This window comes from Danio rerio, chromosome 1 (assembly GCF_052040795.2).
Source record: "Danio rerio strain M-AB ecotype USA chromosome 1, GRCz13ab, whole genome shotgun sequence".
Classification (NCBI taxonomy): Eukaryota; Metazoa; Chordata; class Actinopteri; order Cypriniformes; family Danionidae; genus Danio; species Danio rerio.
Genome location: NC_141021.1, coordinates 26,619,464 through 26,636,232, shown reverse-complemented (window position 1 = coordinate 26,636,232; position 16,769 = coordinate 26,619,464). Strand labels below are relative to the sequence as shown.

General features: G+C 33.4%; 1 protein-coding gene across 8 annotated transcripts in view; it reads right to left on the bottom strand.

Moving 5' to 3' along the window:
- The window catches only part of tmem131l (transmembrane 131 like), a 92,446-nt gene that overhangs the window by 20,352 nt on the left and 55,325 nt on the right, over window positions 1–16,769 (bottom strand). For 2 of the 8 annotated variants that reach the window (XM_087237195.1, XM_087237199.1), the window contains exons 9-20: window positions 15,604–15,757; window positions 8,935–8,993; window positions 8,718–8,823; window positions 8,524–8,626; window positions 6,823–6,967; window positions 6,100–6,273; window positions 5,105–5,174; window positions 3,534–3,654; window positions 3,359–3,428; window positions 2,064–2,173; window positions 1,496–1,565; window positions 1,255–1,370 (exon numbers count right to left, since the gene is read on the bottom strand). In XM_087237195.1, the coding sequence (XP_087093321.1) occupies window positions 1,255–1,370; window positions 1,496–1,565; window positions 2,064–2,173; window positions 3,359–3,428; window positions 3,534–3,654; window positions 5,105–5,174; window positions 6,100–6,273; window positions 6,823–6,967; window positions 8,524–8,626; window positions 8,718–8,823; window positions 8,935–8,993; window positions 15,604–15,757 (1,298 nt within the window). The remainder of the gene's footprint in view (window positions 1–1,254; window positions 1,371–1,495; window positions 1,566–2,063; window positions 2,174–3,358; window positions 3,429–3,533; window positions 3,655–5,104; window positions 5,175–6,099; window positions 6,274–6,822; window positions 6,968–8,523; window positions 8,627–8,717; window positions 8,824–8,934; window positions 8,994–15,603; window positions 15,758–16,769) is intronic. The other 6 variants (XM_087237196.1, XM_087237200.1, XM_087237197.1 and 3 more) reach the window with 3 other exon arrangements.

The following is a 16,769-nucleotide window of genomic DNA, read 5'->3' as shown; positions in this document are numbered from 1 at the left end:
TGATTTACATTTTTTTTTTAAATGTAACTCGAGTTACTATTTAGAATAATTTTTACGCTTTAAAAAAGCAATCTCTTTTAAGGACACTTAATGTAAAAATAAGCTCCTCACGGGAACAGACAAACACCAAGATGGCAGAGCCCTACATTTCTGTGATGGAATTATTTTGAACACATGGAAGAAAATGGGAGAGTCAATGGACAGTGATTTTACTGAACTAATATGACAAAAATGTAAAAGTAGCAAACACATTGCTTTCAACTTTCATCAATCTGTATATACCGCATGTATGGCATCAGGAAGTTTTTTTAGGTTAATGAGGGTGTAGGTTGTACGTGTGTTGTTAAAAGCAGAGCTCCTCTATTTAAAAAAAAGAAAAACTCTGCAAGTTATGAAAGAGATCAAGCCTCAGGCAGGTATGAAAAAGTAATTCAAAAGTAACTACTAACGCAACTACTTAATTTTTTGGCTAGTAACTCAAAATTGTAATGCATTACTTTCAGCATAACTTTCCCCAACAATGACTAATGATGCTACGTTAATAAAAATACTAAAGCTGATTCAAAACTATATATGGCAACTGCCCTCTGCAGGTCAGCAGCATCATAAACACGAATCGCAATGTTTGCTGTGATTATACTTGCAAACTTTTAAAGTCCACATAAACCAGAAGTTGCTTTTATTTCAGAACGATGACATATTCCCAACAGAAATGGAAAATTGAGTAGGGGTGGGATTTTATTTTTGCACTCTACCTCAGCTTTTAGTAGCAGCAAATTAAGTGGAAGGGGTGTGGCTAAGCATATTCCCCTCCTAAGCTGTCAAACTGAAAAGAACTATCATCAGAAGATATCATCAGAAAAGAACTGTTATTTCAGTGGCAGCAAATGGTCAGATTATGATAAAAGATTACCAAAACATTTTTTTTCATTGGGTTAACAGCTCACTTTAAGACTAAGAATATGAGCTAACAAAATAAACCTTTGAATTATTTAATTGATTACAAGCAAACTTTATATAATATATATTAATAATATATTAATAATATATATTAATAATATATTAATAATATAATATTATATATATATATATATATATATATATATATATATATATATATATATATATATATATATATATAGCTTAAATATTGTAATTTAGTAAAAAAAAATCTAATCGTTTTAAAGATTAGTTGCAAATGCTAAAACCAAAAGCAAATATGAGAGCTAATTGAATTTTAGTGTTGTGCAGTACCTGATCAAGAGCAGTGAGGTAACAGGCTTGTGTTCTGTGGGTTGATACGCCACAGACACAGTCCTCGACTCCCACGGCTGAAGGAGGAATCTCAGCACACTACCTCTCTTGTTTTCCTGATGGTAAAAATGAGCAAACTATAACCAAAATGGTCACAAGAAACAATTACAGTACAATGGCTACTTAATAGTAGTGATTAGTACTTAAATTTAGTGATGCTATTAAATGGTCATGAACTCACCTTATGGTTAGCAGCCAACAGCAGAAACTCTGTTGTAGTGATATTCACAGAGAGGGGGCTAATATTAAACCTAGAACAAACATATATATTATATCATTTCAGGTTTCATAAAAAGTCAAATAAAGCAGACACACTCTCTTTTAGTATGTGCAGGATCCAAACAAGACATACAGGACACAAAACATCCACACACTGCTTTAACTATTACCTCTATTTAGAAAACAAAACAACATTTCACATGTGCATTCAATAAAGATCTTTGTTTATCAGAATGTTGTAGTTTCATTTAGTACATACTGGGGATAAGGAAATAAAACTAAATCAAATGCATATATGTTGAAAAAAAAATGTGACAGGAAACAATAGTGAAGTTTTAACTAAAATAAAATATTAAATTTAATACAATGAAGATTTTGTTATTGTTTAAAACAATATACAAATTATTAGTCCATAACAACAAAAAAGTCATTTTATACAGTATTTTCAGATCTAAAATTTTCTACAAAATGTTGTAATTTTTGGCAAACAGAATTGAAGGCATATGAGTGCATGTGTTTACAGTATGTACCATTTGGTAAGCATGTCGAGTGCTTCAAGTGGAACTGGGTATGAGGAGAGGGTTCGTATCTCCACAGAAATCACTGAACCCGTCGGGTTCTTCAGAGTGAAATTTTTTACCTGGAGGAAAAAAACAACTATATGATTTACATAATAGTCTTACAAGAGGGGAGTCAACATCAGTTCCTGGAGGGCCGCAGACCTGCACAGTTTATTTCCAACTGTTTCAATACACTTACCTGAAGGTTTAAAACAAGCCTGAACGACTCGATTAGTTTGATCAGATGTGTTTAATTAATATTAAAACTAAACTGTGCAGAGTTGCGGTCCTCCAGGATTTGAGTTTGACACCTGTGTCTTACACAAATTTAATGCAGAAATGTACAAATTTTTAATTGACGAGTAATCTATGTGAAGCATCAAAAGGTGACATTTGACAGCCATTTGAAGATTCTTACAGTACTTAAGAGCAAGTGTTTTTTGTGCTGTAGAAATGAGAGTGATACTCTAAAAGCGCTCAACTGTGAGCGCTTCTCCAACTGTCAAAGCTTTTTTAAAACATGCTGAGTGCTCAGAGCACAAACACACGTTTAGTGCCTAGCTACGCAGCAGGGGTATTAAAACACACTTCCATTGATAACAGCAGAAAGAAAAAAACAACTCTCATTTCGCATTTCTGCAGTGCAAAAAAATGCTTGACACATGCCATAAAATGAGTTCATCCAAAAATTTTAATTACCCCATAGTAATAATAGTACATATGACTTTCTACTGTCAGATGAAAACAGTCAGTATAGTTTTAAATTTATCCTGTCTCTTCCTTGCTTTATAACGGCTTTGGTTTTTTAAAGCTTTCAAAAGCAAAAATCCATTGTAAAAAAACAACCCATATGCTACCAGGGGCTTAATGCATGTCATATGTAGTGGATTGATTTGTTTTTGTAAAATAAACAAATATTTTTTTTTAAATTATAAATTAAATCACTTATTACATATGTGCAGAATGCAACTTGTTTTACGTTTCTGGAGGCTTCAAATATGGACTTACAAATAGCACACTTATTTTATATTAAATATATTATATTAAATTAAAACAAATAGCACACATTTCTGATTGACAGAGAAAAGTCATACACACTGTTGATGGCTAGAGGGTAAATAATTTATGGGGTCATTTTTATTGTTGGGTGAACTGTTCCATTAAAAACATTCCTTTTTAAAAAAAATTCTAAAGCTTTACACAGAAGTTTAAAAATGTAATCGTGTGAAGCTCAGTTCAAAGAAGGTCTTTTTTTATTTGCATACCTTACTATCATTGACAGGTGTGGCACCAAAGTCTAGGGGTGTGGAGTGATCTTCAGGAAGTCTGGGCCACCTGAGGGCAGAGAAACATTAATGTAAAGAAACTGTATTTACATGCACAGTGTATGCGAATATGTTTGAATAGCACACAAAATGGCAAGCCTATAGAGTTGTTCACCTGCAGGAGAGCTCTTTGCTACAGTGCCAACGACTGCACAGGGCAGAGGCCAGACTGCTGTCTACTCTCCATAGTGAAGAGGATGATTCTGGGAGAAGCGATTGCTGCCACTCCACACGTCCTGCACACAAGAACATTAAATATTTATTCATTTATTATTTTTATTAAGAGAACATCTAAATAGTTATTCAGGTTCTAGAGGGCCACTATTCTGCAGAGTTTAGCTCCATTTTGCCCCAACACACCTGTCTAGAAGTTTCAAGTATGCCTAGAGAAGAAGTTAAAACATGAAAGACCATATTTCTCCAGGACCATCCTGACTTTATATGACAAGGTTACTACTATGACAAGGTTACTAAGTGACTACAGTCTGTAGAACAACAGTTCACTACCAATGGTTTCTTACACACCCATGTAAGTTTGTGCAGGAAGTGATGAGATTAGAAGATGAGAATCCCTAATGATTTGTTTCAGGAAGGTCAAAACTGTTTTTTGTTTTACAATTACTTCATTATTTGAAACTTTTCATCTTAAAATTGTGATTTCTATATCTGTAAAATGTCAATTCATAAAATCTTAACACATTAAGATCTCAAATATTTTATCGTGAAGGAACTGTGAGCAAAAACAATATTTTTAAAGCCCTTATTCTTAATAATCACCCAATAAATGATGATTGACTAGTCAGGCTTTACACAGTCATGGGATATTTTAGAATATTATGGAATTTTATATTTGTTTTGTCCAAGTCATGAACAATCAGGGACTTTTTGTTTGTCATTTTAAATTTTTACTTTCCATTAATTAAATTGTATGTTTTTCTGTATCATGCTGTTTCCTGTTGTTATGGTTAGGTTATTTTTTCACTGACATTTTATTCCACTAGGCAGCCAGCAATCAAATGCAATACTTGGTAAAATACTGTCTAAAATACTGTTTAAATTCATGGTGAGTTTTCTAAAATTTTGTGGCAATATTTAAAACCTTTCTTGTGTACTTTAGCTGTGAAAATATACACAAAATTACACATCATAGTTTTTAATTTATATATTATTTTACCCTCAAGAACCACTGGTTTCTCTATGACAACACAACATATCATTCACCAATTAAGCATTTTTTATTTGCAGTTCAAAAGCATAAACAATTAAGGAAAAATATGAATCAAAAAATACAAAAAAAAAAAGTTTATGGATATTTAAGTGTGGTCAAAATTAGCAAGAAATCTGCATGAATAAAATTAAATTCCAAGCTCCTTTAAATGTTTAAACAAATCATTAAAAGACATTGAGATTCAGCATTTTAGTCAGTGAAAGTCAGGAAAAATCATGGAACTTCTCAGTTGGCTTAGAGTGAGATCCCCGCTAGTGCTAGTCTTGTTATTCACTGAAAACAATGGTATAGAGACCTTAAAAGAAGTTCAAAATTCTCAACATTTTTTTTAAAATGTTGAAAACAAAACTAGGTCTGAGTCAATAAACAAGTCAAACTGAATGGTAAGCATATTGGGGAGTCAAAAACGTTGCAAATCTAGAAAAATTCTGAAATACGTCATGCTGTGTTTGTCTCACCTGCCCTGGACATACGGAGTGGACAGAGCCGTTCACACTCCTCAGAAGACTCAACAATAACAACTCCCTGCTGAGGAAAAAAACATTCATTCAGGAAAAAAGGGTAGCAAAGTTTAGCAGATTAAATAAATCAACTGAAGTGAGACCATGCAGTAAAAAAACATTATTCTCTATGTATTCTCTTTTTAAAGCATTCTGCCTGAAGCCCTATTCAGACGGTAATTGTTTCTTAAAGGGACGTAAGGGATTTTCACCACTTATAAGGCTAGTTGGTGTTTTATAGCTGTCTGAATCCAAATTGTCTGTTTTTCTCTCAAGAACACGAAAATCCCTACACGAATTACCTACGGTTTTTTGACAAACATAAAGGTTGTGCGGTGATTTAATTGCTGGCCTAAACCACATCTCTGAGATCAGTTCAAATGATTTATAAATGCTTTTTTGGCCCCTGAAATCCAATGTACAGCTGCAATTTGCAGTAATTTGCATCAAAGTAGTGGCATCTCATATATACAGACAATTTATCATTGACTAGCTGTCAAAAGTCATCCAATGTCTGCTGCGATCTGTTGTTATAATGGTCACACATGACTTTGACACACTGTGTGAATTTAGCCTGAGAAGTACGATCAGGGATTCTCTCTCTACTCTGCAGAAAAATGGATGTCACCGGCCAGATTTGATGATATTTATATTCTCATCTGACTAAACAAATGAATGATCATGTGAGACAGTTACGGGTTCAAAGAATTACAAACACAAAAGTCCACTACAAATTTATTTTTAACCTGAAATCATGCATTTAATCACTGAAAATCTATGGATATTTTTTTATTCACAGACGTCCCCATGAGAAACAACTGGCCTCTGAATATAGCTTTAAAGTGAATACATTTAAACATCACCAGAAAGTAGGAGTGAATCTCATCTCTCTGTTTGGATGCATGATTAGTCTTATTGAAGTTTGTGTTTATGTTGACATAGTCGAGCTTTACCTTTGAAGAAGAAGAAGAATATGTTTGCAGGTGAAGCTCTAGTGGGAGCCCAACACTGGTTGCCAGGATAATTGTGGTTCTGTGGTTGATGGGTAAAGATTTACTGAGTAGCTGAAGAGAGAGAAGCTTCCAGCACCCCGAGCTCACTACCACAGATGTTGTAAAATTTACACTCTGAAAGATGGAAAAATGTTCATAAAAGAAAGAATATAAGGTAAACTTTGTAGTCAATTTTTGAACTTTTACCCAAAAAAGCCAAAACACCAGCAAATAAACTCAACACAGTGGTACATAGAAACCCCACTGCCTATAATAATTTCGGAAGTGTTGCAGTGCAACACACAAAGAAAGCAGAAGTATAAATACTCACAACTGCATTGGCTACGTGCCATATATGTGCAGGGGTGTAAGTGATCATTCAGTGTAGAAGTATAAATCAGACTTTTTATGTTGGCTGCACTGTAACTTAAAGTGTAACTGTACATTTAAGTATTGAGTAATAATGTACAACATGTACTTACTATAAAGCTAGGGATAGTGTTGGGATTAGGGTTACTGCATGTAATGTAAAACTATTTACTATTCTTACTGAAACTTAGAATGGAGGACACTGTATAAAGTGTTACGATTTTTAAAAATCTGCTAAATGTTCTCAGGGTTTCTACAATTCCCTCATTTGTGTCATTGGGTCTCTGCACATTCAGGGACTGCGTTGATCATTACCTTAAAGAGTTTCTGCTGGGACAGGGAGATGTTAGTGATTCTGAAGGAGAAGGGGAAAGGGTTTGTTAGCCAGAGCTCCACATGCTCTGAGCCCCTCTGCTTCTGTCTGATCTGAATTAAAGGACTCAGCTCAGAGTCTGACCATCTGAAACACACACAGAGAAAAACATTACTGTACAAAGAACACTAAAAACTCAAAGGAACCGTGCAATTACTTTCTCACACCACTTCCTAAACAGACCCGATTCAATGACAGTTTCTCTTTTTCAAGTTTAATCAATTTTGCTGCTTACAAAGCAGCTGATTTTTTTATTAATTTGTCTTGTGATTTGAAGTTGTGTGAAGTTACAGACATGTTACTTGTTGTAAAGTATTTTTGCATTGTACAGTAAATGGTTAACAGACAGTGCTACTTATTCAGATAGTGCTGAATACATAAGGCAAGCCATTTTGACATTTAATTTAAAGGCCGTACTAGTATCTATTTTCATGTTACCACTTATTTTATTACCACTTATTATATTTTATTTGCTTATTTTTAGATACTAGCATCTTTTCCATTAAGTACTAGAATTTATTTATTAGATACTAGTACTTATTTTAATAGTGATTAGTAACTGTTCTGTTGTTGCTAGTAACAAAATATTTTTTTCCATTGATTTCTTTGGGATCTGTCATTGAGATATCACCTACTCAGTTTTGACTAGTATGTATTCCAGCTGGGACTAGTACATATTTTTATGTACTAGTAAATAATCATTAAGTACTAGTACTTTTTAATTAGATACTAGTTCCTACATAATAGATACTAGTACTTATGTATTAGATACTAGTCCTTATTCATTAGGTACTACTACTTATTCATTAGATACTAGTATTTATTTAATAGATACTAGTACTTATTAAATAAATATTAGTACTTATTAAATAGATATTTATAACTTTTTTTAAAGGATACTAGTACACATTTATTAAAGAATAGTACTTGTTTGAAATGTCACTAGTAAAACATTTTATTTTACTAGTAAAATGTTTAATTGAACTACTCTTCAATTTGGACTAGTCATAACAAAACGAGTTGAAAAGCAGAACTGACATAAGGCGAGTAAAAAAGCAGAACTGACTAGTAAAATAAGCATTTTTACTAGTAGTAGTTATAAAATATACTAGTGTCTAATAAATAAATACTACTAATAATGAATAACTGCTAGTATCTATTTAATAGTTACTAGTATCCAGGGGCGTAGTGGAGATTTTAAAGGTGGGGGGAACAGCTGTATGAAATCCAAAGGTTTACTTTCTTAATCACCTGTTTCTAAATGGTCTGTCTCTAAAAGTGAAGGGGACATATCCCCCCGGTTGCTACACCCCAGCTAGGATCTAATGAATTGGTACCAGTATCTATTTAAAAAACTAGTCACTATTAAAGTAAGTATCTAATAAATAAGACCTAGTTTCTAATGAATGAGTACTAGTATCCAATATATCAGTACTAGTATCCAATATATCAGTACTAGTAAAGAATTTGAAAGAAAACAGCAATTAATGTTGGAACAATTTAATTCTTTGGCATAAAGTATGTATACTTGCCGCATGGCAGATATATTTAAATACAGATAATACTAACACTGAACACACAGTTAATTTACAATAAATTCAATACATCAATTTACTCATATACGTTAACACAGAATTCCTTACCTGTGTGTTCTTTGCAGCAGTGGATATAAATTCACTGTTCTGTTTGCTAAAATGTGTAGGCCGAACTGACTTGAACACCTTTTACTTTTAGCCGTCAAAGAATCTGAAACCAAAAACAAAGGCAATTAAATAAACATGGCTAACATTGTAGCATGTACAATGTCAAAATTAAATGTGGAGAGTAGAATACTGACGTCTACAGAAGAGTGAAGCCACTTGAGTGAAGTTAGTAGCAGAAGGCTTGAGCAAGACTTCAGTGAGTTCAACATTGCTGTCTGTTCTCGACAAAAGCTGGATCTCCTTTAACACACAAGACGAGTCGTGCATTGTGACCCACTATATTAAATGTCATCTAATTATATACATACATAATTAAAAACGTTAAAACAATGTCAATGTACGTGCACATACCTTAACAAAGAGCTTTTTAACACCTGAGTTCAACATGAACACTCCTATTTTGGGATCTGCTGTGAATTAGAAACAAATTTACATTACAAAACATATTTTATAAAATTATCTTTTTAACATGTGGCTGTACTTCATTTGGAGAAGAAACTATAAAGGCCACTAAATCCACAAGGTGGTGCTGTGTTATCAGAGGAAGTTGCGTATAGGGCGTTGGTGGCTATGCTGTCAACAAAAAGTTAGAAATACAGGTAGGTGTAACCCATGTACAGTACTAGGAAGTTATGGTTCACTTTTGTTATATATATTTGCATGGATTACCTTTCAATTCCGTTTACAGATGTATTTTACTTGAAAAATGTATATGCTTATGTCAAATCATTCAAAAATGATTCCGTAACTGGCTATAAATTATATTTATTTATTCTGAAAAAAATTCAATTCAACAATTATGTATCAAATCTAAGGATTATCCTAATATAGCATAAAAGATAGGTGAAAAGAGGGTTATGCTCATGTTGAAAACATTTCTTAAGATATTTAAGTCAGTGTGAAACAAAAATTTCGTATTCCTAAGTTGACCATTGACAAGATCAATTTAAGGTAAGAGTTTACTAGTTTAGTTGATACTGTTACTTTGAACCCTTTTTACTTCCCTCCTTGTGAACATTTAAAGACACAAGTTGTATGTGTTTCTTTTCTTAGTGTTGCTAGAAGTTCACAGAGGTGTTGCTTGCATTTTTAAGGAGTATTTTTACTAGAAAGCTTTGAGAATTTAGTAAGTCAGGTTAGGCGATTGACTACTTAAAAAAAAAAGATGCTTTCCTCCTTGATGTCCCCCAGTGTAAGTAGGTTTACTGATCACTGGTCGAGTAAACAAGGGTTTCTGTCATTGGTACATTTAATTAGCCAAGTTATAGGCTAACAGGCTATACTGTAAACTTGCCTCAGGACATGTTATTGAATAGTCCCTTCGTGTTTGAATTTGCAAATTGCGTGTATATATTCTCTACTGTGATGTCCCTGCTATGCATCTGTGTCAGAATAACACATAAATGTATTTGCATTTATTTTGATGAACACTCTGTATTGTCATGCTAGCTGTGCTACTGTACATGTGAAATAATTCATGGGTATGTGAATAATTCATATGAAATAGTTTAATGCATGTGAAATACCAACTCAACCACAGATTTTTCTGTAAACAACATAAAATACTCTGTCATGGTTGTAAAAACAGGACAAAGACATCATCAAAACCAGGGGTGCACAATTTTTTTTCATATGAAGGGCCAAAACCCAAGCTTGATTGAGAACTATGGGCCGAAAGTAAAGCAAACTGTGTTACACTGAAGTTGCAATAGGTAATTTCTTAATTTATTTCATAAAATGTATATACACTGAAAAAGTTACTTCAGCCGTATTTACTAACGCATTCAAATTTGTAAAAAATGTACATCATTTTAACAAACTTACTACAATAAAACCCTAAAAAAAACTTTTTTTTTAAAATCCAAACAATAAAGTTCAATGCCAAATACACTAGTCATGCTGAACCAGCTTTGCCTCAATCTGCACGCTGATATCTTTTGCTTTGTCCCCTATTTGTTAAGTGACATTATGTACAGTAAAAAAAAATCTGATTAATTTACAACATTTAATTTAAACATTTAATTTCAATTAGCTTTTTTGTAGCTCAACAAACAAACAAACAAAAGGTTACATTGAAATAGAAATAAGAATCTCTGTTAAAGGCATTCTCCAACCCATCCCAACCATTTTCCCTCTGGCGGGCCAAATAAAAGGATAGAAAGGGTCAACTTTGACTTTAAACTTTCCTGAACTAAGTGCATGAAAAAATGAGCACATTTATGATTATGTTCATTATTTAAGGAAGTTGACCTCCAGTGTATATAGTCAGATACTAAAAAGTTAATAAAATGTACTAAAAATCCATTTACTAGGAATATTATAGCAGTTTTGTTTGACGCTCTTACTTATTCAGGTGAATTTACACAACTCTCATGTTTCTCACCAGTTTTTGGGAATATTTCACCCTGGCAGAGCCAAACCAGGTTTTGAATTTTGGTCAATTTTAAGGTATTAGCATGGTGTCTGACCTCTATGATAAAGAAAAATTTGTTAAGAAAAAAATGTTTTTAAAAATTCTGAATTCTAAAAGAACACTTTTCAAATTATTTGCAATCGCATACTTTTATTCTGTTAAAACAAGGTCACATTTGGCTGAACCCCCCTTTCTATTTTGGAAAATATTACACTTAACGGTCTAAAAGGTAGAGGCTAGGTATGTTTTATATAAACAGTTGACGGACAAATCAAAAGACTTTAGAGCTTGGCGGTTTGACCTGCAGGCTGATATAACTGAAGAAGAGTGGCAAGAAGCTTGTCTAAAAGCCCAAACTCAGGCAACAAACACTTATTTTAGATTGCTTTAATAAAAATGACTAAGTAGACAGTATTAAACTTCAGTTAAGTTGCACCTTTTTAACCCAAATATATCCCTGATACATGTTATAAATGTAAACAAGAGAAAGGAACTTAAAAACTAGAAAAACTAGGAGAAAGTCAGTTGTTTTTGGATTAAAATACTGAATATTGTAAGTCAAATCATTGGTAAAGTAATTCCTCTTGATCCCAGCTTGTGTCTATTGCATATTTGTCCATTGAACTTTAATGTGACCATCACATAAAAGATTGCTGTTAATTTTATGTTTGCTAAAGGTTAAACGTGTCATTTCGTATTCTTGCGGAAAAAAAGAAGACAGTCCTTGTGTATCTCAGTGTATAAAGGCTATGTCCTCTTGCCCTGTCTTAGAAGAGATAACCTATTTTTTTAATAAACAAATCCATATATTTTGGTCTATTTGGAAAATAGGGTGGTGACTCTTTTCTTGAACTGATGGACATTGAAAGAATATAGATAACAAATACGTTATTGCCATATTATTTAATCTCATTATTATTGCCATATTATTTAATCTTACTATTGTTGGGTTTTTTCAAATTGTATGAAGTTATTTTGAATTTATACTATTTTTGTTGCACTTTTGTTTCTGCATTTGTTTTTTCACTTAACTGAAAAATGAAACCTGTCAATTTGTATGGCAAGGTTTAAAATAAAAAAATAAAAATTTAAATTTGAAGTTTTCATTTGCTGTTGTTTTTTTTATAAGAAAAATACCTTCTACTGCTATTGTTCCTATTCCCGTTTATACTGTATGTCATGAGACTTTTATGACCTCATCTAAAATCCCAAAAGCCTAAAGGTGCAATCCAGAGGTCCAGCATAAAAATAAAAAAAAGAGTGTAAAAATATTACTAATGGTGACAACCACACATGAAGAGCATGAAAACGGTGGCCAAACCATAATATGTCCAGTCACACCATAAATGTATTCAAACTGAGACCAATAATTTCCATTTTAATGTGTGGTATGAGAATCATAGCAAAACACAAACAACTGCTGATGACCATTTAAAAAGTCAAAGACCACTGGGATAAATAATAAAGCAGAAAAACACATTAAGCCAGTAAAACACATTAAAAAATGACTGCCCAACAAGGAATGCCTCCAATATTCAGACAGCGCTTTCAGTGTTGTACTTTTGATTGGTTGGTTATCGACCTGATGAGACCGATCCAAATCTGATATTGCATTTACTACAGTGTGATATTGTTAAGCACCACAAAAGCCATAAAGGCAGAATGGGGCTCAATTCTGTTTTCATCACCTAGACCACTGAAGTGTTCTGAAGCCATCCAATATTTTAATGTGTGAAGTACATATGAATATGTAGGCAGTTAAATACAAGTCCATGCCAGCGCTTCGCTTCTTTGTGCCTCTCAATCATTCTCCATTCACTGTTTAAACTGCATTCGCTTACGATGGGCAACAATCAAACTCTCTCCAAGACTTAATGTTCCTGTTATTATATTTGATCAGTAGATAAATGCCCGTGGATTTGCATAAAAGGACTTCTTATCTTGCTACAGTTAATTGCTAGTTCTAAATAATGTCGCATTCTCTCAGGTGTTTGCTAGTCTCCTACACACTAGTGCTGACTAAAAATTAGAAAGAAAAGGCTCAATAAGCTGTTTTACAGATACACAATGCACTGATATCTTCATTTTGTGCTATGAAGTTTTGAAAGTACTGGAGAACGGCATGCTGTGTTGCTTTAAGCACATCATTTATGCACTCGATGCACTTTGGCCGCATTCACACTGCATGGTTCAATTGACTCAATTACAATTTTTTTTTCCCCATGCGGCACCGATCGGATATGCCCCATGTACGTGTAAGCAGAAAAAAAAAAATAAAATAAAAAAATCACATGGATTCCGATTTACTTAAATCAGATTCAGGCCTTGTTTATATGTGGAAATTTACCTGGTATGAATCAGATCTGTGCCCTCGTGTCTGTAGTGTAAGCAGGAAGATCGGACTTTCACCTGTCAATGCGTGTTGTGTCATTAAAAACCATAGCGAATGACGTCATGTCTGACGCTTTCATTTCAGAACAGACTTCAGCAGAATCTCAAACCCGAGGACTGATCTGATTTTATAATGCTGTATAGCACACGTATTTAAGCATGTTAACGAGAGAGAGAGAGAGAGAGAGAGAGAGAGAGAGAGAAAGAGAGAGAGAAAGTGTGAGAGAGAGAGAGAGAGAAAGAGAGAGAGAGAGAGAGAGAGAGAGAGAGAGAGAGTAACATCTGCCATGTAACCAATAAACTAATATAAAACTGTGACATACATCACATCCATTAATCACGCCATGGACATTACATTAAGATGCTTACTGGTTTGATGGTCATAGATTAAAAGAAAACGGCCAAATTAGAACGTTTCTGTCTTAAACTATAGATAAATGATAAAACAACTTGTCAAAAAGAATTTTAATAAGTTAAAGCCAGTGAAAAAATTAAATACAGGAACGATAAAAGAGCGCTTTTATTATCTGATGTTAGTCAGCGCCTGCTTTTTTTCATGGTCATCGCGCCTTTGCTGTGTGCTGTGTAAATGAAGACAATCGTATAACGAGTCATTTTTAAAAGATGATGCAAGCAGCTCAGCAAAAAAAAATCTGATACAATCACAAAATGGGAATTGACCATCAAGATCTGCAGTGTAATTGCAGCCTTAGTATCACATTGTGTTTAACATTATAATAGCATTTGTGCAATGAAACTATTAATCTACCTTTTCTGTTCTGTTCTATCCATCCTAAGCCCTTTCCAGAGATGAATACTGGTAAACACCTGTCAAATTACCAAAACGATTTACTGGTAATACAAAAATGCGATCCATAGGGACGGGATTCTTTAGGGTCTTCACAATCTGATTAAATTACGATTTACGAATCTGTATCAATTCCAAAATGAGTCTTAAACAACATTTTTGGCTCTATTTCTTTGACTGTGCAAATACTGTATATATTTCAACTTTACATTTAAAGTCCCCAAGAAATCAAAACTAACCATATGATTTTGATAGCTCACATTCTTATCTTCTAATCTTTAACTGAAATCTGAAAATGCACTTCCTGTTTGTTTTTTAGTTTACCTATCAGATTACATGATTTTGAGGTAATGGGCATGGTATACATACTATACCATGCTGGTTCAACTGTCAGTTTTAACAACAAACAGAAATGGTGAGCAGGAGGTGTCTGTTAGGTTGTAATAACTCTTCTAATACCCATTTCCCAATCTTTCTGAATGAAATGCCTACTTTACTACATCCATTCAGCCCGCGGAAGAAAAAACAAGTTACGCCCACTGTTTGCTCATTAAAAATTCAGTTTCTCTAGGAACTGCTTCACATAAAAAATTATGATTGGAGATCTTGTTCATGGAGACTTTAAGCAGATTTGACATTCCCATGCTTTTGTTTATGATTAGAATCTATGGAAGACAGTATTGCCATCTTAAATATTATTTATTTTATTAACCAAGTTAAATTCAGCATGAAAAAGCTCTGAACGGAACATTGAAATGTCATATCACAAAGAGCAAATGCAAAAAACAAACAGTTCTTATTCTAAAAATAGAGCATTACATTGTAATGTTGCAATATGTATTTGAATGATGGTTGGTTCCTTTACTTGAAAGCTCAGATTTGATTATGATCACTTGTTTTGTTTACAGAGTTTGAGGTTTACTGTATCATTATTATTGATACTTTACAGATGTTGATCTACCTTAAAGTTTGCTTTTATTGTTTGTTTTTTACACTTTACCAATGCACACACTTTATAACATTTTATTTATCAAGTAAAAGAGTCTCTTTAACACTTATGTTTAATTTAATATATTTTTGTTTTGACTAATAAAACAGTTTGGCTTAAAAGTGTTGGTAAATTAAAATAAAGTGGTAAAAAAAATCCTAATAATCCTAAATGTGTTGTTAAAAATATTCAATAATTATTAATATTGAATAATATGAAACATGATATCGTGATACTATACGCCCAGCCCTAGTTGCAATGTTTTTGACAGAAAAATGTGAGACGCTCCCTATTTGCGCATGCAAGCCATGTTGAAAAAAAAAAAAAATTGACTGGACCCCTAAAACCGGCCCCCTGAACTGTCCCTAAAATTATAAATTCAAGGACACATATGGAGAACAAAAGTACAAAATGACATACAGACAGCATCTTCTGGTGGTGGGAGGACCAGCAGCACCACAATATTCTCCAGCACGTATGGCTTGAGTTTGTCCAGGTGGGTCGGCCTTTCCCCTCTTTCAGAAAGACTGATCTGAAGAGCAATTCTGCCCTCCTCTGATACTAAACACCAACCCTGAGAGAAAACAGAATAAAATGTAAAGGCTGCAGGCACATACTTTATAAACATGCTACACACCCATCAACATAAATCACAGGAATGCAAAGCACTCCAACTAAACAAGACCTACCCTGTCTCAGCATTTAGACACCAGATAACTTGTAAACTAATGCAACCAAAGCTGTCGACTTACTTAATGATTATAGGTGTAAGCTTCCAATAAAAAGAATTAGATGTCAGCGTGCATGATCGCTGGGTAGAGAGTTGTTAACAGATCCATCAACTCCCTACTGAGTTATTAGCTTGCATTCTGACATCTAATTCCAGGACTATCCAACAGGACTACACACTTAAAGGGATAGTTCACCTCAAAATTCAAATGTACTCACTATTTACTCACCCTTAAGTGGTTCCAAACCTTTATGAGATTCTTTTATCTGTTGAAGCCATGAGAAGCTATTTTGAAGAAAGCTTAAAAGCTGTAAACATTGATTTGCATAGTAGGCAAAACAACTACCATGAAAGTCAATGGTTACAGCTTTCCAACTTTCTTCAAAATATTTTCTTTTGTGTTTAACAGAAGAAAAAACCCTCAAAGTTTTGAAACAAGTAAAGGGTGAATGATGTCATATTTTCAACTTCGTATCTTTGAATTAAATATACTTTAAATCAACTATAAATATAATTAAAGTTAAACATTTAATAGTGTCCCATTTATGTTATTTTAAAGGTTTCTTAGAAGTAAAATAAAATGTTTCTTGAATGCAGGCCCAGGCCTCTCTAAAGTCCTCCTTTTGGTCAAATGGCCTGGTTGTGCTGCATTTGCCTCTTTTAACATAATAAAAAGCAAACACCCATTACTGATGACTAATTTTGGAGAGTTGAAAATCAATTATTTGATGGGAGTTACCAATACATGTCATTTACTGTGTGTTCTCTGACTTGGATTTGATTTTCTTTGATATGCAACTAGCATTAAAGGAGGACCTTCAAATAGATTTTTTCCTTCTTGCATTTACACATACAA